This window comes from Pseudochaenichthys georgianus, chromosome 4, assembly GCF_902827115.2.
Source record: "Pseudochaenichthys georgianus chromosome 4, fPseGeo1.2, whole genome shotgun sequence".
Taxonomy (NCBI): domain Eukaryota; kingdom Metazoa; phylum Chordata; class Actinopteri; order Perciformes; family Channichthyidae; genus Pseudochaenichthys; species Pseudochaenichthys georgianus.
In genome coordinates this window covers 1,727,846-1,749,474 of record NC_047506.1, presented here as the reverse complement: position 1 = coordinate 1,749,474, position 21,629 = coordinate 1,727,846, and the positions used below count along the sequence as shown (strand labels likewise).

At 40.3% G+C, this 21,629-nt stretch overlaps 1 protein-coding gene across 3 annotated transcripts; it reads right to left on the bottom strand.

The window, feature by feature from the left end:
- Positions 1-258: 258 nt before the first annotated feature.
- On the bottom strand, positions 259-21,269 carry atcaya (ATCAY kinesin light chain interacting caytaxin a). Of its 3 annotated transcripts, XM_034081759.2 has the most exons (13): positions 20,815-21,269; positions 18,327-18,420; positions 14,313-14,371; positions 12,178-12,447; positions 11,258-11,422; positions 10,254-10,356; positions 9,489-9,620; positions 7,591-7,677; positions 6,328-6,426; positions 5,674-5,709; positions 5,159-5,227; positions 4,981-5,036; positions 259-3,358 (listed from the first exon to the last, which is right to left on the bottom strand). In XM_034081759.2, exons 2-12 carry the CDS (start codon positions 18,401-18,403, stop codon positions 5,003-5,005), a joined length of 1,131 nt encoding a protein of 376 aa, XP_033937650.1. In that variant the 5' UTR covers positions 18,404-18,420; positions 20,815-21,269; the 3' UTR covers positions 259-3,358; positions 4,981-5,002. The 3 variants fall into 3 exon arrangements, with proteins under 3 accessions (XP_033937650.1, XP_033937651.1, XP_033937652.1); XM_034081760.2 differs by lacking the exons at positions 18,327-18,420; positions 20,815-21,269 and adding an exon at positions 16,584-16,844; XM_034081761.2 differs by lacking the exons at positions 18,327-18,420; positions 20,815-21,269 and adding an exon at positions 16,644-16,844.
- Positions 21,270-21,629: the final 360 nt, after the last annotated feature.

Below are 21,629 nucleotides of genomic sequence, written 5' to 3'. Positions count from 1 at the left end.
TGATGAGGCCCTATGTTTCGCGAGCGTCGACGGGGGGGGGACTCGTGGAGCCTTGCAGCGGCGAAACCGTGCCGCGCCACACTAATTGCAGCGCATAGGTGCCCCACATTTTCTGCTCAGTTGAGGCACCCTCCGCAGGATGAGGCCCGTTCCGCAAGGTGAGGCCCCACGCAGTCTGTAGGGAGGGACGGCCCTGATATGTGCCATAGACTGCATATACAATACGATTTGTACAGATTGAGCACGACAAAACAAAACAGATGTTGGGAGGAACAGTTTATTCAGTTTTATTTACAAGGCAGAACCAATGAAGGATCATCTTTACCATTTAAATCTGAGCAAACATGTAGCATTAGACAAATGGTAGGCAAATGATTTGTAACAATATATTGTGCTTTTATAGTCAAAATGAAAATCACACCCAATTTTTATATTGGGTGTGACTCGACTAAACCTATAAAGTAAAATAACTACATATGGAAAGGCTATACTCTACATTCCTTCACTTTTCATGGACTTATTTTAATCATTTGGTTAAAAACAGGTACTCAGTACAGCAAACAAACCATGATGACGATAAACATTGATCAATTTCTTTGAAAATGATACAAAAGTTGAACCTCTCATTTCCATACCACAAAAGGCAAATAAAATAATTGAAATGAAACTTTTATAAAACAGACATTTCATTTTTCTGTACCAAAGACGATAAACATGTTGATACCTCACCATCAGCTACACAACTGCGTGTAATGCTACTTAACAAAAACACAGTATAGACTATTTCCTCCTTAACATAACCAAATGCAAAGTGCAAAATAAAAAAAGAAGGGAGGCAGGAAATACTATAATGCATTTCTTTACAAAAATAAAACTCCTCTGCCCTCCTGCTACAATAGTTGAACGGTTGGAAGACATGAGTAAATCTACAAAACCCAAACACGTCAAACCCATAATGCATTCATAGAGAAAGGTTTAAAACGTTTTAAGTAATAACATGTGCTGAGGAAGTCGCTCTGCAGAAATGAACAAACCTATATACCTAAACTTTAGGATTATGAAATAATAACTTTCTTTCACAAGCCGCTGGCAGAAAATGTTCCCATATGAAACTGATCAATAAGAATAATAGATATGCACAATCTACACACACTTTGTCTTGAATATGCCACAAATTCCATACAAAATTATTGCAGATATTCTGTAAATGGTGGGTAAGTATTATGTTGGTATCTTATACATGACATTATGCGAATACATAGTCTGAATAATAATGCAAAGCATACGTATACGTATATGTGGCCATTATGCACAAGATAAAGCATATTTTACAACATATATATGATTCTTAAAGATTTTTCTCATATGGGGTTTTCCCAGACACGAAATGCAAATATTTATAATTTCCGTTTTTTTTCAGGCACATCATAAAAATAAAGTACAGATGTTAGTACATTTGGACATTTTCTAAACAGCATGAGAGACAGTAAGAAGGCCTCATGATACAGCAGGCAATATGAGGCAAAAAACTAAGATGAAGGCATCTGATGTATTGTTATTTACATCGAACACACATTATATTGACCAGAATATAAATGTGTGTTTGGTCTAAGCTTGAACATTGACCCAGGATCAGCATCTGCTACATGAATAAAGTTGTTGTTACACGTCTTAGTCAAGTGTTATATCTTTCCTCACTTACATTATGTACACATCTTTAGTGTTAGGCAAAGCGCTTATCTCCAAGAGTCAGATTTTCCAAATGTCTGATTCTAAATTCTGACTGTCTTCGGTTAATTTAGTTAAAAATAGTTATAAATAAAGCAACATTTTGTAATTTTACCTTTTATTTCAATGTTTCAAATTCAAAGTCATTTGATGCTGCAATGACTACAATAAGAATGGACCCTTGAGTGATACTGGATAATTTTTTTCTACCTCTCTAATGACCTCAGAAACTGTGTCGCTGATGGAAAGAAATGTTGTCGCTAAAATACGATATTATTGTCAGATATAGCAAAGTTAAGCGCTAACTGTAATAGCTCGCTTGTCAGCTCTTAGCTCAGTTAGCTGTCAGCTCAGTCAGCTGTAGGTACAGTTAGTTGTTAGCTGGGTTAGCTGTTAGCTCAGTCAGCTGTATAGGTACAGGTAGCTGTTAGCTCAGTTAGCAACTATATCAGTTAGCTGTAGATACAGATAGCTCAGAGCTCAGTTTTCTGTTAGCTTAGTTAACTGTTAGCTTAGTGAACTGAGCGGGGTTAGCAATATTAGTTGCCTAGCTACGTCTTGATAATTTGTTCAAATTGATTGATGTTAGGCTGTGTTAGCAGAATTGCTGACGGTCTAGTTTTTTTGTATTGATCAGTAACATCATTATATTAAATGGACGTGTAACAACTGTATTCTTTCACACACAGTGACGTCACGAGCTACCCACAATGCAACGCGCGCCATATATATATATATATATAAATACGCCATTTTCCTGGAGGTGCAAATATCCTGGAGGTGCAAATATAAACAGCTAGCTAACGTAGCCAGGCAGAGCGCACTAGTTTTTTTTTCTGAATTAACGACCGAAGAAATCGCTGCATGTCTTCGGATTACATCTCTGGACTTGAGGGGTGTGCTCGATGTCGTTACCAGCGTAAACTAGAGCTGTGTGGGTTGTCGGATTGCCCTTACAGACTGCCTGCAGATGTATGGAAAAAACGACCCTCGAAAGTGGCCTTCGTCGATTTTGGCTGCATCTACGTCTAAATTCTGGAAACACCAGGTGAACACCCCACTTGTCACAATAATATTATCATGCCATTGCATATATGTGGTAATTTAGAGTTGACTAGATATTGATTAAGGCAATAGACTATGATATTCAGTACAGGAAGCTTAGCAACACCTAGACGGTGTACGGCAAAACCCTTGGCCTGCTTGCACCTCGCGTAAAATGGCAGATACCGGAAGTACGGTGTCGCCCTCGGCCCAATACCCGTATGTGTGTGTGAAAGAATGCACTCTGAAACTGCAGGGGCTTTCAATTGGAGTTACAACGTCAGTTTCCACAATTAGAGTTACAATCCCCAAGTTACAACATTGCCAAAATCAACGTCCTGGTTTTTCAGAGCCTCACCATGATATAAGTATACGTTAGCAGATCCAAACACAGCAGGATGATGACTATGAACCTATGCTATGAACCCAACAATGACAGTTTCCACATCGACTTCCTTCTTACATGTTCATGTTGCACAGAGGGTAGATGTTGGTATAACAAGGAAGCATATGAAGACTTGTTGGACCCTCTGCTTCATACGGGAATAAATTGAAGTGTTCATGCTCCATACGTCTGTCACACACTCTATAAAGAGACAGAGATGTATGTAAATGATAAAAGCATTATGTTAATAAAAGGTGTTCAAATATGGACTCAAATCTTTCAATTTCAATTTGTTTTGTGCACAGATTTCAGGGGAAATGCACTCAAAATGTTGACTTTTACATTTTGTAAAACTTGTCTATTGATAGCGATCGAATTACTTTAACTATTAAATGAATATAGTCTGAGTAATGTAAGGTTATTGTGTGCTAAAAACAATGTGACCTCGCCAGGCCCGGACTGGCCATCGGGAGGACCGGGAGGTTTCCCGATGGCCTGGCCTACTGGCCTGAGGATTTGTTTTTAATGTCTGTATTGTAAACGCAACGCTGCGCAAATGTGGGTCTGACTCTGCCTCACAGAGGGTGACTGGCTGTCTACATGATGTGGCCTGCCGACATGGCCACTTTCATATAGATCATACTAATGCCCTCGATTGGTCTCTGTGTGTCATTCAAGCTCGGGAGGGTGTGTATGTGTGGCGTGAGCGAGCGAGAGAGAATGCGCGCGCACCGGTTACGTGTATTATTGTTGTTAAGATCTGGTGCTAGCTGCACTAACGGATATCATGAGCTGTCAACAAGTTGGAGGAGAGTCCTCTGCTGTCAGACTGAGACTGATAACTACAGCTCAGGTGAGGTAAAGGACTCTTGAGTGTTTAGATAGTTAACTTAGTCTCAGTGGGTCTCAAACGGTTTGGTCACCATTCATGTAAACACATATTTCCATTTGAAGGGGGAGTGATTAGTAAAATATGCGTGAATAATAAAAAATAAAATGTTAACTAGGTGAAAAAAGGTAAGATAAACTTTATAAACTTGCTGAGAGCTAAAACTAGTCTTTGCTTCTGCCTCAAAGAGGAGCAGGGGGAGAGGAGGGAGACGGGTGAGGCTGGTTCAGGAGCCCAGACACACTCACAACTATAAATGAACCAAAAACAAATAAATAAACAAGTTTCAATGTTTTTTCATATTGGATATGGTATGTTATTGGTTATGGCCATGTCCTTATGATTTTATGATTATTTAAATGTATACAGTTCTGTTTCATATGGGTGTAGTCTCTTTATTTCCCCCTCAAAGTGCACCAGATTGATGCATTTAAAATCTTACCGGGGGAACATGCCCCCGGACCCCCCTAGAGGATTTTAGGTCCACCTCCACTTAAAATATGTTCACATGGATAGGTTCCTAGATGTGCACAGCAACGCCTAAATAGATTTGCACAGCAACACTGTATATATTGACAAATAAATCCAGGAAAATGGCACAAAAGAAAACTGGTAGTGGCCTGGCTGGGTGTATAATTCCCGGCCTGACTTATTGTCCCAGTCCGGCCCTGGACCTCGCTCTCCTCTACTGAAATATTTCAAGGTTTAAAGATCTTATTTTTCATCATTGTACAACACTGAGAAATAAGAAGAAAAAAAAGAATGCAAAAAAAGTCATCTTGAAATATTGTAATATTGGACACCACTCTTAATCAAATCTTTGTACTTAAACGGTATGCGCGGACTGGACATGCATTCATGATTCACTAAACATGTAATGTGGTTAATCGATTTCATAGCAAAGAAAAAATAAATAAAACAGTGTTTTTATTACCTTTTCCTGCAAAGTTCTGTCCTCATAATCCTTGATTTACAACCATCGACTTTGGCCTACAAAATAGAAAAAATAAGAGAGAACTTTAAGAAAGTTTGAGATATGACAACTTATTAAAAATAAAATAACAAATGACCCAAACTAGTAAAATGTCCACTGAGAAAAGTATTATTTGTACCTCTCAGACTTTTTAATTGGCTCCTGTGGGACTGACTGCTGCTCCTGTTGTCTGTGCTCCTGCTCCATCCTACACACACACACACACACACACACACACACACACACACACACACACACACACACACACACACACACACACACACACACACACACACACACACACACACACACACACACACACACACACACACACACACACACACACACACACACACACACACACACACCACACACACACACACACACACACACACACACACACACACACACACACACACACACACACACACACACACACACACACACACACACACACACACACACACACACACACACACACACACACACACACACACACACACACACACACACACACACACACACACACACACACACACACACACACACACACACACACACACACACACACACACACACACACACACACAATTATTGTAGTAATTTTGGTCGATTTCAAGTGCAGCTATGTATGTGCAATACAAATGTATGTACCTTTCTCTCCGTGCTTTAATCCTCTCCTCGTCAAATCTGAAAATGAGTAACAGTGTTATATCCTCCAGTAAATCAAATACTCTTTTAAAGAACTAGAGCACCAATCTTACTTCACTTTTATTAAAGAACAAGTCAATTTAAGCTAAACGTAGTCTATATTTTATATGTAGATTATATTCAAATTAGAGTTACTTTTACTTAACTTTTCATTTTATACTACATTATATTTCTATTCCACTAAATCTAATACAGGGGAAAGCTAGTTAGATGTTTTAGAATTTAAATTACTAATAGACTGAAGGCTTAATGGTTTTTCTGGACAGAAATTGTTAAATTAAAAGCATCGTTAAACATTCTGAGCAATAAAATACAACATATATATCAATAAAGAGGCTATAAAAATATAAAGCAAAACACTGACGGAGATTACTGCACAACAAATCATTTTAATTGGAGTATATTTAGCTAATAATGAATATATACTTTTCTCAGGCAAGTATTAGTAATTCAAATGTTTCTGCTTCTACTTAGGTATACAGTCAAGTACTTTTCCTCCTCTGCCTCCAGATCGACATGTGAGTGTTGTTATAGCAAAGACAGCAGGAGAATCTGCAGCGCCCCCCCCCCCCCCCCCCAGTGTTCAGAGATACTCACTGCACCACACACTCAGGAACATGGACGTGCTCCATGGGGACGAGCTCTGCCAGTTCATCCAAACTGTGCACGTACTGGATCTTATTCATGAACTTCACACTGCACAGGAAAACACAAACACACACTGTTATGGTCACTGCATTGCTGGTGTTACGGTTACATAATTATAATGGTGAATTTAAAGCAGATCGAGGGAGGTGGCTGTGGCTCAGTGTGTAGTGTGCTGGACTTCAAATCTGGGGATAGCAAGTTTGAGTCCCACTGCAGTCAGCATGTCGTTGTGTCCCTGGGAAAGACACTTCACCCCAAATTGCTCCCACATTGTCCACAGTACTGAATGTATGTTAGTCGCTTTGGATAAAAGCGTCTAACAAATGTAATGTAATGTAATCTGTTCGTTGTGATCCGTAGTACCACGGTATTGGCTCATTTGAGTTGATAAATATTAATGAATCGAACCTTTGGAGTTGTAAATTACTAGTCATCATGTTTAGGTTTACATAGCAATAAATAAAACATTAATTTGTGTGCTTTGATTTAGCATCCCAGTTCTAGTTAGGAGTTAGGCTATGTCACTCGATGAGCTTGCCTTATTTGTTTGGCTCTTTTTTGTCATGCACAATCCTGGAAATGGATATCAATGTGTTGTTTAAAGTCTCTGAGTAACATATTATAAAACATCTTCTTTGAGGCGTCCATGTTGTTTCTGCTTTACGACCTAAAGCTCCCAACCCTGGAAATGGGACCACACAAGGAGCATGTGGTTTTTTAAGCTTTTGCAGTAAAGTGTGTGGGTGGCAAGTGGGTAAAGTCGGGGATTCACGAACACTTGGATGTTCAGTAGCCTTACCAAATCCTTACCTGATACCAAAAATGTGTTTATTTTTGCACATCACTACTGCGAAAAATCCTTTTAACCTGTGCAAAAGAAAGGATGGATTCCCCACTTTGAAACATGTTTGATCGGCGCTTGTGTGTGTGTGTGTGTGTGTGTGTGTGTGTCTGTCTGTCTCTGTGTGTCTCTGTGTGTGTGTGTGTGTGTGTGTGTGTGTGTGTGTGTCTGTCTGTCTCTGTGTGTCTCTGTGTGTGTGTGTGTGTGTGTGTGTGTGTGTGTGTGTGTGTGTGTGTGTGTGTGTGTGTGTGTGTGTGTGTGTGTGTGTGTGTGTGTCTCTGTGTGTGTGTGTCTGTCTGTCTGTCTGTCTGTCTGTCTGTCTGTCTGTCTGTCTGTCTGTCTGTGTGTGTGTGTGTGTGTGTGTGTGTTACCTGATAAATGGTCTGGATATAGCCAGCACGGTGCGTATGAACCAGGTGGGATGAGCGATGACCAGAGACTTCAGGTTCTTCCTCAATCTGCAAACACAACACAAATAACCCAGTCCATTCAGTTAACAGCGTTTAGCTAGTGTTTACAAAATACATGTAGTACTTCAACCACAAAATGATGATTCCTACATCAATTACTTTACCTTGAATTCTTGCAGAGAACTTTTTATTCTCACATGCATCTACGGTGAACAAATAATTAAAAAACTGAGAACATTCTTGATGAATTTAAGTTAGAATTGAAGTTAATAACAACAGCAAGTCTATATCAAAATATATGTTTAAAAACTCTTACAGTCTCATTTATCCACTCATATGGCAGTAGTTCACAAACAAGTGCTTTTCACGACAACCTTAATATTCATCACGTACTTGAATGCAAGTGTTTTGAATAGTATGTTTTTTAATATATGATTGTGAAGTAGTGAGACTTGGATTAAGCCCCTGTCACACTGTCCCGAAATTGACACCCGATGGACACACGATAAAGGAAATGTTCAAATTCGGCTGTGATCGTAGCAACATCGGGCCATTCGTGAGGGCATCTAAGCCATCGTATGACCGCCGGTGGAGTTTCTCAGGCTCCGGCAGCAACTTCGTGAGCGGCAACTTCGTAAGGCACTCGTGAGGGCATCTTGTCAAATCGTGTCATCTTCGTGTTATCATCGGTGCATTCGCCCTCACTCTGATCGGGGCGAATGCCCGATGGCACCGAGGATAACAAGATGCCCTCACGATGGCCTTACGAAGGGCAAAATTGACACACGAATTCAACACGAAAATGAACCTTCGCAAGGTCCTTCGGCAATTTTTTGGCATGCCAAAGATTTTACCACCACTCACGAAGTTGCTGCCGGAGCCTGAGAAACTCCGCCAGCGGTCATACGACGGCTTAAGATGCCCTCACGAATGGCCCGATGTTGCTACGATCACAGCCGAATTTGAACATTTCCTTTATCGTGGGTCCATCGGGTTGTTTTATTGCACAACAAAATAATGTAAACATATTATGTAAATAACCCAATTTGTGTTCTGTGAAACTAAAAAGGATATAATATATTATTTTGAAGGACAGTTGACAGGAAGTTGTTGTTGCTATGGAAACAACAACATGACGGAGAAAACGTAATATCTTCTACATATAAAGACGGATAAAGTAAAGAACAAAGTCTGAAGATATGAGTACAGTATCATAGTACTGTAACATAATTGTTTTTGGTACTTTCATTGCAGTTGTAGGTCTTAAATGTAATGTAAATGTTGCCTTCGTGTGTGGTTCGGGGCCATCTTCGTGCGAAATTCACAATTCCATATTCGTGTCCATCGGGTGTCAATTTCGGGACAGTGTGACAGGGGCTTTAAAGTGCACAAGTTGTGTGAGACTTTGTACACAATTCTTTTTAAACATAGATTTGCTATTCTACGCTCAAACCCCCATTTATCTCAATCGGAAACCATTTTCTCTGTCAACGGATTCTTCGTTCATCGTGAAGGCATGCCGAAAAAACACTGCCTTTTCTGCAGGATATAAAGGTACCACAGGGTGTGTCATCGATATATAAATGATCATTTGTGTGGGTGAGGTACTCCTTTAACAAGAGGCTTTCTCTGAGCAGAGTCCAGTTTTAAATATAACCTCTGACTGACAGAAAGGGACAACTTCCATTAACCCCCCCTCTCTACCTGTCAGTATCAATGTCATGCTTTCTGTAACCTGACTGTGATAATGCTCAGCAGATACATATAGCATAGTGGACCTAACTCTGATTCTCGTCAACTTTTAATTATCCACCGTATAATCTCATATATGTGGAAGTATTTTCTCCATAGCCTCCCACCTTCTGTCAATCATCTGGTAGCATCTCTTCAGCCAGCCGATGCCGGGCATCTTGTTTCGAGGCGTCGCTCCGTTCATGTAGATGATCAGATAATCTTCAGCCACCAGCATCTCCAGACTGCTCACCACGTACCTGCAGGAGGAGGACAGCTGTCAGGGCTTTCTGTGCAAAGAAAGCACTGCATTAAACCCAACAACAGTAATATGAAAGTGTACGGCATCATGGGGGGATTATGAGGCAAAAGGCACCTCAAAAACACAAACAAAACAGCAATATTTGACACACACACCTCCTTATAATATTTTCATATCGTACTTTATTCTTATTTATCCCACATTTAATAATTTTTTTGCATTACATTAGTGCCATACTCTTTCTTATGCTTGCATTTTTTTTACACACAGCTTATGTGTATAGTTATATATTTAATATTTGTATGCTTATGTTGTAGTTTAATTCCGATTAGGTCTTGATTACGCTTTAAATATTTCGGTTTTACGTAAAATAATAATTGTATTCATACATTTCCGACCATCTTTTATCCATAACCACCAACGAGACATCTAATTTTCATTTTCATTTTATATAAATAATGATTTTATTGCAACCAGTGCTTTTATTTTTCATTTGCTGACCCTGTGTGAACTTAAAAATGAAACTAACCCTGGATCCTATTTCTGATTTCTTGAGATGCCTGGTTGTACTTTAAATAAACCCTGTATGGTTATTATTAGAACCTGTATTTTAATATCATATTTGACTCACAGGAAGAGGTTCTCCATGATGTAGTGGTAGTCGGAGCAGCTGCTGTCCGGCAGGTAACAGGCGGAGAAAACGATGATGGCGTTCAGACCCTCCCCATAATAACCTGAGGAGGGAGGTTCAGAGGAAACATGGCATGATGCTTCTCTGGACATGGCTTGATATACAATCAGATAAAAATAGATAGGATTCAATTATATTCAATAAGAACAGATAAGATAATACCTTTATTTATCTCATATTGGGAACATTTAAGTTAGCACAAGACATAAAAAAGCACTAAAAAGTGATGAAAATATATATGCATTTTTCTCTACTGTTGATATGTATTTATTCTTTATGTTAATTAATGTTTATTTTTTATATTACTAAGATTGTAACTAATGTGTCATGCCTTTCTGCTGCTGAGACGAAAAATGTTCCCCAATAAAAAAGGGGAAATTAATTATATAAAAGTATACAAAATATATTTGCCTCTGGATTGAAGCGGAGTAGAAGTATATATGAGCTTAATTAAGTAAAGTAAGTAAAATAACTTGAATTATTTACAAAAGTCAAGCCTCTTCCTGTTTTCCTCTGGCTGACTGACCTCCATGAGAGATGACCCTGAGGTAGGGGCTGACTGACCTTCATGAGAGGTGACCCTGAGGTAGGGGCTGACTGACCTCCATGAGAGATGACCCTGAGGTAGGGGCTGACTGACCTCCATGAGAGGTGACCCTGAGGTAGGGGCTGACTGACCTCCATGAGAGATGACCCTGAGGTAGGGGCTGACTGACCTCCATGAGAGGTGACCCTGAGGTAGGGGCTGACTGACCTCCATGAGAGATGACCCTGAGGTAGGGGCTGACTAACCTCCATGAGAGATGACCCTGAGGTAGGGGCTGACTGACCTCCATGAGAGGTGACCCTGAGGTAGGGGCTGACTGACCTCCATGAGAGATGACCCTGAGGTAGGGGCTGACTGACCTCCATGAGAGGTGACCCTGAGGTAGGGGCTGACTGACCTCCATGAGAGATGACCCTGAGGTAGGGCCTGATGATCTGCATGTCGATGCGGTGCTCCTGCTCCCCGATGACCACGGTCCTCCAGAGTCTCCCGCTGTTCCCCTCGTCCGCCTGCAGGGGGCCGGAGGCGGGGGCCGCTTTAGCCGAGGCCACCGGGGCGTCGTCTGGAGGGAAACAGAATACCATGAAGATGCATCTATTTTATCCGCTCATAGTACAGGTAGAAGGAATTCAGTATGGTGTACAAAGGTGAATACAGAAACACAGTGAGAGGAAAGAACGTTTAAAAAACAAAAGGAGCAAAAAATTAAAAAAAGTACGTATTTTGGGAGTTTATGGACATACCCTCAGAAAGCAAAATCACACATTTAAGTAATAATTTCTGAAGAAATTAGGAAAAAAGCTTACATTTTATTAATTAATTGTCTTCCATTTCATTGCATTGTGAATATTTTGTATTCAACTTCTCACCAGAGCATGGATACCAAATTCTTTATGTTGTTCCTTCATAAAGTTTTTGTCTAATTGGGATTTTCATCAAAGAAGTGTGATCAGAAAATAAATCAATTTCAAAGTTCAGCTGCGTGAAATAATGTTCTGATTTTTGTACATCTTCGCAGTAAACCCAATTCTGATTCTGTTGCTGAATAAACAATCAGCGTACTGCATTCAAATAAAGATCCTAAAAATAATTAACTAAAAGTCAGAGTTCAAGGGGTAACACAGTCATGCATGTTTTGTTCTTATTTTTTAAATTCTGAATAATGAACCTTTTGTATTTTAAGTTTAAGATCCAGACTAAAGTGAACACATATCATTTTTAAACTAGTTCCTATAGGTCCGTGTCATGGTTCAATAAAGGGATGATGAAGGGGGTTCAAAGTCATGCATGTTTTGTTGTTGTTTTTTAACCCCTTACCCTCCCACTCCAGCTCGTTGCCGTTGGTGATGAACTCCAGAGAGTCCGTCTCGTCCGGCGTGTCCATGTCGTCCACGTTGATGTCCAGGTCGTCCGGCGTGTCCAGGAAGTCGTCCGACAGCAGAGAGCCTTCGCTGCGGTCCAGAGACAGATTCATCTCCGGGGCAATCAGCGTCCGCCGTTTACGGGACGAAGAAACGCCGCCGCCGCCGCCTCCTCCTCCTCCGCCTCCTCCTCCTCCTCCAGGGGGAGACACATCCAGGGAGAGAGCTGCAGGGAGACCAGAAGATCAGGAAAAACTAAAAGGAAATGTGAGTTATCTCAAGTGTGATGGAAACTTCTGAAGCAATTGGAAACAGGACTCAGAGAGACACGGAGAGAGCTGGAGCTTTGATGGCAAACACTGATGGCTTATTTGGAGCTTCGGCCGGAGAATTCACAAAACGTGTGTAGTGCCACGAGGTGACAAACCAATTCTGAAGATCTCTACCCCTGACCCATGTATTCAGCTGGTTCTGAGAGAAGAATCAACATTGTGCATATTAAGATCAAACCATAACACCTCTATCAGCTGAGGAATATGGAGACAAAACACGGAGAGCACGGCAGCCCAAGGTTGCAGGCCTGTCCTCAGTACAATCTGATAAACTGGGTCAAAGCTATGGGCGCAGGAAAATATTTCCCCAACATCAAGAAATACATATAATTATAGTTAGAAACGGTTCTGTTTAATCAGAAAGCTATGTTACTCCGATTATGACCTCGGAAGGGGGAGATAGTATTGTTTTTATTTGTAAATAAATGAAATACATTTGTGTATGAAAAGTGCTATATAAATAAACTCGAATTTGATTTGATTGGTATTTTTACATTTTATTTCTGTTACTTTAAATGTATGCTCTACATGCATTTGATAAATGTAGTTACTATACAGATTTAGATTAATTAGGCAAGGCAAGGCAAGTTTATGTATATAGCACTTTTCAACACAAGGCAATTCAAAGTGCTTTACAAAAAATGAAAGACATTAAGAAAATGGCATTTAAAAACCGTCATTAAAAAGAAAAGCGAATAAAATAAACATTAAAAGAAAAAATACATGGATAAAAGTTACAGTGCAGTTTAAGATGTGAATAGTTCAATTAAAAGCAGCGACAAAAAGTTACACAAAATATAATTAACAAATGAAATATCCTGCATTGATATAGGTTAAGATATTAATTTATTTGTTGGTGAAATATAGAAGCTACGTGGCAGTAAAAAAATAAAACGTATATTTTATCAGCTGCAACATTTAAGTAGTCAACAAATGAATGCATCCATATAATTTTATTAATATTAAAGGGGACCTATCATGCAAAATGCACTTTTGTACGTCTTTTATACATAGTGTCCCCGGTGTGTCAGAAAACACAACCCTCTCTATTTCCCTCCATACCCAAATCTCTTAAAAAGGGGCTGCAAAGGATCTGATCCAGATTTGAACACTTCTGTGACGTCACAGAAGTGGCGCTACGGCTATTGGGCCAACTCCACCAATCAGGAGGAGACAGCCACGGACATTGCCGTTCGAAAGCACTGGAGACGCTGTAGTACATATGCCAGGCCTGTAGGTGGTGCTGTTCTCACAGAATCAGCCCGTGCAAAGACACTGTTAAATTGAGCGAAATGAGGAATGGCTAAAATGCATGATCTGTTTGGTATTTTGAAAAATAAAAAGTATAAATATGCCTTATATAGGTATGGTCCTACACTATATTATTCAAATATAGCATGATAGGTCCACTTTAAACCATTGATAATTTAACATTTTATAAAACAAGACCATTTCTTAAACCAAGGTAAATAACTGTCTGATAATTGGTATGTTTTATCTATGTATGTTTATGTAGCTCAATTGAGTGGCATTATCTGCTGGCATGTGACTGTTTTTGATTGTTTGCGCCCTTTAAAAAATTGCGCCCTATTAAAAAAAATATTTTGAGCTTTTCTAAGTAGAGTATACCAAGTTTCTCCATTGGGTATCTTTGCTGTTGTTAACTTCTTCCAGTGTGACGTTAACCCACCACTGCTCATAAATCAGAGTTGTAATGTCTTCCTCTTACTGACCCTCCTCTCTTCAGTGTTCTACTCACAGTTTCTGTCGTCTGTGAGACCGCAGGACGGGTCCATGTCTCCGTACTCTGGGAGGGGTCTGCAGGGAAAACACACACAGGTGAGCAACCAATACTGAGCCTTTGAGGATAACATTTAAAGCAAAGTATAGCTTTTTGAATCAAATACAAATATATAGTCAAGATGCTGCAGACAGCCGAGGTTTAGCAGGACAACCATGACTCTTAAAACCAGCTTTGATACGATTTATATCCCATTTCCTGATCTTTGTTTTACAGGATGCATCAATCACTAAAGCCTCTTTTAGACTGCAGAACTTTCCGCATGGTAAAGCAACATTTTGAGGACATTTAACCCCAAAAAAGGCCCTGGTTGTGGGGTTTACAGAGATATCTGTCACCTTTGTTCAATGTCATGATGCTTTTTCATGAGTCAGTTTCCCTCATTTACCCAGCTCTTTTGACGTATGGAAACACGTGCAACCATCGGCTAAAAGTCACCTTATAATCCACTGAAAAGGACAAAAATAACCAGTAACGTCTCCATGGAAACACAGCTTCACTGTCTGCCACAACAAAATGTAACCTTGTGATTAAGTTGATGTTAATGGACAGTAAAGGTGTGGGGGGGGGGGGGGGAGAAGAGGAGGAGTTGATAATTAAAATGTCTCTGGGGAGAAATGAAGATTACAGGGCTGCCAGGTGAGGCGTGAGGAGGGGGAGGAAAAGAGGAGGAATAAGATATATAAGTCTTTTTTTTACATATATTTTTTGGGGTATTATGTATTATGATGATATACTCTGTAATTGCCCAATTGAACCTGCCTTGCAATCAGATTTAATCTACCAATAAATCAGTTTACCTCCCCTTATCATCATTATTCATTGTATTATTTCTTATTATTTAAATGATTTTTAATTCTAATTATCTTATTTTTAAAATAAATGTATTTTTAATGTTTATTATTTTACTATTTATTTAACTTTTAATCTATTTTTTCTATGTTATTTATTTAATTTCTATATATTTCCTGCTTTTTTCCTCTATTAAAAAAAAGTGAATTAAAAACTTTATTTTTTATGGCATGCTAGTTTATTTTGTTTTATTTACTGCATGAATAAAGGGTTGTTTTTGAACAATTTGGACAAAATAAACCAGTAAAAATTATATATTACTCTTTAATCAACCATTGTTCAATGAGTACTCTAATACTCATTGAGCAATGATTGATTCGTATTAAAGGAGACCTATCATGCAAAATGCACTTTTTGATGTCTCTCTCTTTTCCTCCGTACCCAAATCTCTAAAAACGGGGAACAACGGAGCTGATCCAGATTTGTGTCCGATATGACGTCATATCTGAAATGTGGACCCACGGCCCAATCAGAAAGTTGCCATCAGAAACAATGCCCGACTGTTTTGGACGTAATATGGTCGGTGTTTACATTAGCATCGCTAACACTCAGAGCTAATCTGTACTGGAGAGCATGTGTGTGAAGAAGCAGGAAGTAGAAAGGAACTCACCTTGTGGTATAACCGGCAAGAGAGAAACCCTTTGAGCTCCAGACTGTTTCAGATCCTTGATAATCCATGATATGGGTTTCATCACGGCAGCATTTAGTTTAGACAGTAGCTGCCGTGTTATTTAAAAATAAAGCTTTATACCCCAAATCAGCACTTTTGAAACAGGAAGTGAAATAGAGGGATATGAGGCATGGCTAGAATGGGTGATCGGTTTGGTATTTTGAGCAAAACACTTCATAGACATGTTTTTTATATATATTTTTGATATATCTGAGACCGATGCTATTGCCTACAAATAGCATGTTAGGTCCACTTTAAGTACCTTTGATGCTAATACATTTACTTTAGAGAAAGGTAAGACGTGTCTCTGCAGCTCTTCGTCCTGCTTGTTATTCCCTCCTCACAAGAGTCAAACTCCTGCTCTGCATATGTTTGCATTAAACCCATCAAAGCACACGAGGACAGAAGTATGTACCAGAGCTAAACCAGAGCCAGGTTAGTTTAGGATTACCAGCGCAGCCTTTCTGCAGAAAAGGATCTTATCTGCGTGGCTCTGTGCTCTCCTCCCGAGACAAGACCTCCGGCTTCCTCCCAGAGGACCCTGATGATGGATGCTTTCTCTCCCCCCGAGGACCCCTGCAGTGATTACTATCCTAACGCCTCCTCCGTCACACCAATAAACAGATTTATGGGGATTTCTTCCTCTAAACAAAAGCGAGATACTCTCTTGTGTGCCTCCAACAACAGGACGAATCGATGATGCTTACCTTCTGGAAATAGCACGAGGCTTCTGTTTTTCAGAGAGCTTTGTATAAAACCTCACACACCTCTGGTTTGCTAACTCATTCCCTCTCAGCTGACGGTGTGCAGCAGAGCGTCCCTCAGAGGCTGCTTGATTAATAATCCTTTTGTTCCTCCGTCTTTAAACAAAACCTGCCACCATTGCCCTGGCGATGCTGTGTTGTTGATCTCACTGCTGGTGCGTCATGTGACCAAACTGCACCTGCTGCCTGCTTCCTGACTCCCCATCGGAGGGGGGAGGAAGAGGAGGAGGAAGAGGAGGAGGAGGAGGAGGAGGAGGAGTGTCATACCACTTCTCCCCTGCTCTCTTTCTGCTCATCAAGCTCTGACGCGTGGAGAATCAAATTCCCACACTTCCTAAATCCGTCTGTAGCAGCTCTGTGACGTGCCGATTATAACGATGAGTCCAATATTGAAGCCCTTTTTGGGAAGAACCAACCCATTGGAAAATACGTTGGGTTTTAATTTACTGGGGATACAAAATGGAGCGCATGCATCTCGTTAAGGCACACGTGTCAAACTCGAGGCCCGGGGGCCAAATCAGGCCCTTGGTGGATTTAACTTCGGCCCGCAGGATAATTTCTAATCACTATTGCTCCCGAGATGAGATGCCAAGTATCTGAACTAGCATCTCAGAGCAGCACACTGAGTTCAATGGATGCTTCCTTCTGCACTTTCTCTCACGACAACAGGGCATGTTTGGTTTTCTCTCTGAGGGGAATAGTTTTGTTGAAGCTGTTGTTGGCCTGTGGGGAAATGTACTCATAAGAAATGACTCTGGAGAAGCTGCAGATCGAGCCATAAGAAATGAATGCAGCTGATTATTTAATGTTGTTTTTATAGGCAATAATTTAAGCTTTGTTAGTTCCAGGTTTAATATGTGCAATAAGTTCATTTCAATACGTTCTGCAATACACATTGAACCAGTCCGGCCCTCGACTAGTACCGTTTCTTTTATTTTGGCCCACTGTGTATTTGAGTTTGACCCCCCTGCTTGATAGAAGATATTGCATGTGACAGTCAAACACAACACAACAAATGTCATTGCTATCAACAACATACATACGTTGGGAAAATAAAGAAATGTGCATTTATCAGATATTTTCCTCGAAAAAGATTCTCCTCAAAGACAGACTTCATAAAATTACATTATAATTATATCTAGCCCAAGTTCAGCAATCAGATGAGGTTATGTTGTATTATTATTTGTAATGATTTTGTAGAGTTTCTTATTTATTCATTTAAGAAAAAGAAAAAATGTGGAAAATAAATAATTAGATTTTTATTTTAAGTATGAATGTGCCAATGCGCTCAAACATTGCTGAACATTTCACCTCATCACAACAACCCCAAACTACAGTATCATAAAGAAATTAAGATTTTGTAACAAAAGGTGTAAATAATAGCTTCAGATGAACACAAACATCCCTGCCTCTAAATCCGTGCAGACTAAACAGTATTTCAAGAAACCCTGGTGACTAATCTACAATTAACTCTAAATAATTATCTCTTCTTAAATAAAAAAAGTGCTGCATATTAATCAACAAAACACAAGCACAAGAAGATGCCACATGGCTAAAGGCACACACACAGATCTAAGAGATTCCTGAACACCAGCAACAAACAACAACAACAACAACAACAACAACAACAACTGTACATGACATCAATACAACTGATGTTTATCGGTGTAAATGAAAGGATCTGACCTGGGGAAGTCTTCATCCTGCCACTCGTCTTTCACCTCCAAGTTCTCCATTCGTAGAGTCGCCTCTGTGGTGCCCATCCCTCAGAGAGGAGAGCCTGGGGGGGGGGTAGAGCTTACTAATGAAACCCATTTACAGTTCAAAGAAAAGAGGTCTGATAAAGAAGTGCACTAACTAATCCGTCATGTCCACGGGAACACGTGTCGGATTAGAAGTTGCCATTGTTTTGTTATCAAAGTTTCATTATAATTGGTCACATGGTTTTGATCCCCCTGCCCAGAGGAGTGCATGTGAGCGGCATGTGACTCGGACAGACCCCCCCCCCCCGCCCCCCACTGAGCTCTCCTCAAAGTCAGATATCGTGAAAAGATTTATCCAGGCAGGGGAAGAGACCCCTGATCCCCCCCCCTCCTCCCCCGTAATCCTGCTGCCTGTTTGATCTCTCAGAGAAAAACTTCTCTTCAGATCTGATATTCTTTACTGTGTGCTCTCGAGTTTGAAGAGAACTCACATTGAGGGGAGACCAACACATACGAAGAAGTCCTACATTTGAATTCCTGCAGTCAGTGTGTCGTATAGGTTTGTGTGCATGTACGTGGTCCACAACGATCTCACATCATCAATCAATCCTCAAAGCTCACCTTGTCACTCTTGCCTTCAACTCAGCCCACTCACCCCTCGCCCTTGTTCCACCTAGCTTAGCACTTTTTACTTTTGTTGTTATTTTTCTTCTTTACTTCCTTGTAAAGCGCTTTGAGCACCAGGAAAAGCGCTATATAAATCAAATGTATTATTATTATTATTATTACCAAGGCTAAAATCCCTGTGTTCGCTCCAGAGGGAGTTTCTCTCCCTGCCTGGAACGCCTCCATTGGACTCCTTTGTTTACTTCTGAAACATAAGTACTTATATACTAATACATATTAGTATATGTATAAGTATGGGTACGTGGCAAACATTACTGAATCTTCATGAAGTATTCCTTAAAGGTCATATATACTAATAAAGGACTGGCTTATCTAAAGCCAGTTGAGTAGCACTTGAAATGCTTGGCTCTATGAAACCTGATGTACTTTATGATTCTGTTTTCTTTAAGGTTGTGTCTTCCTGGTCGAACGCACTTATTGTAAGTCGCTTTGGATAAAAGCGTCAGCTAAATGCAATGTAATGTAATGTAATGTAATAATGACATCACTATGAAACACTCACACTTCAATTGGCTGTTCCTCCAACACATGGTACGTGATAGGCTAAGGGGCGGGACATCTCTAAGCGGTTGACCAATCATTAATCGGAAACTTGATCTTAAAGGTGGGGTAGGTAAGAATGGAGAAACCAGCTCGAGTGCGCTAGAGTTTGAAAGTACGCTGCCCCTTCCTTCAGACTTCCTCACAGAGCCCCTCCCCCAACACACACGCACGCGCACATGACCAATGAGGGCACGAGATAAGTTTGTGCCCCGATGGAAGGCTGACAGGCAGGTAGGCCATCCAATTACTTTAGCCGGGCCGGCTCAGATGATTGGTCGTGCTTTTTACAGCGCCACGGCTTCCACAGATGACATTTTTGATGTATTTATTGTCAAAGCATTTAATTTATTCATTGCTATCGGGATGTTAAGAGCATTCCATGGAATATAACAAAAAGTGTTTCTGAAGTGAATTACATACCTCACCTTTAAGTAAGCAAAAAAAACGCTGATTTTAAACATGAATCCATTTTATTCTGTGTTTTTACTGATTTTAAAACCAGCTTGTTTGTTTCTGAGAAGGGAACATGTTTGGGTAATTTAGCTTCCAGAACAAATCCATCGAAACTATTAACAATAGTTTCAACACACAACTAAACTCCTACTTATATTTGAGTTTTGATTGAGAGCCCCCTAGTGGCAGAAAAAGACATATTGTGCTTTAAGATTTCTACAAAATGCTGTATGGAGAAATGGACCTTCACTTGAAGTTCTGTTGAATACATTTCATTAAAATACAAACAAGTGTTCTGCTGAAAGAAATCAATGTTGGAAGACCATTGTTATTACTATTTTGCCACAACAATTTGTACCAGATCTGATTTTGTAGTAGTTGCTTCTGGGTTTGTGTGCTCTTATTTGCATGTGACAACCTACTATAGATAATCCTTTATCAATCCCACAACAGGGACATTTGCAGAGTATTAATTAATTAAACCTTTAACGTATATTTTGTGGCCGAAGAATACATTTTGTGCTCTAAGATTTCTACAAAATGCTGCAAGGAGAAACTGAGCTTCACCTCACAATGTGACCATTGATTGATCCTGCATGAGTTACGAGCTGAAAAAAAATATTCATACAAAATGCATTGCCTCCTGATGTGCAACCCAGTGCCATTTCCCTGAGTAAAAATGGCAGCACGGTCTTTCTGGGTCATCCCAAACGTGACGTCTTAATACATGCATGCAGTCATTCCAATGTGCATTATGAAGAATAAAGATGCCTGGATGATATACTCACATGAGCGGCGTTAGAAACCTCTCTCCGGTCAGTGTGTTCTCCCCTCTCTTCGGGCTGCGAAGATTCAGGCTGAAATTCCTCCCGTCTCTCACTCATTCACATGCACACGTGCACGCTCATGCACACAGACACAGTGTCCTCGCTGTCAGACGCTCTCCAGCAGCAGGTGTCTGCAGACAGGGGGCACCTCTGTGATGCTGCACCCCAAACCCCCCCCCTTCAACCAGCCTCTGGCCACCGTTGATGGGGAAAAGACTGGCTGTGCAGAGCAACCGACAACAGTACCGACACACACAATTCCTTTAAATAAAATGCCTCTGCTCTGGCATCTCTATCTTCCTCTTTTCTCTGCAAATACCCCCTTCTTTTCCCACTCCTAAATATCTCTTATTTGCAGGAATAACGTGCACAAATCTCTGTTGCTGATTTTTTTCAGTGGTCCTCTATGTGGCTTCTGTTCCCCAGCAACAGCATCTCTCTCTCTCTCTCTCTCTCTCTCTCTCTCTCTCTCTCTCTCTCTCTCTCTCTCTCTCTCTCTCTCTCTCCATCCATTGCTTTCCGTTTACCCCAACTCCCCCTCTCCCCACATGTTAAATATTCAGTCCCTTACTTCACTTAAGTTTCAACCAACCAATCATATCCCTGCAAAGTATGCTGCTGGCTGCACACATAATAAGCCTCTTTATATATCATGTTGCCCCTAGTAGTAGTTTAAATCATGGTATTCATAAAGGTTAATGTTTATATCTGACATCTGCATCCTTATTTAGAGTCAAATCATAATTGCCCTCATGTTTTGTGGGTGATGCCTTAAA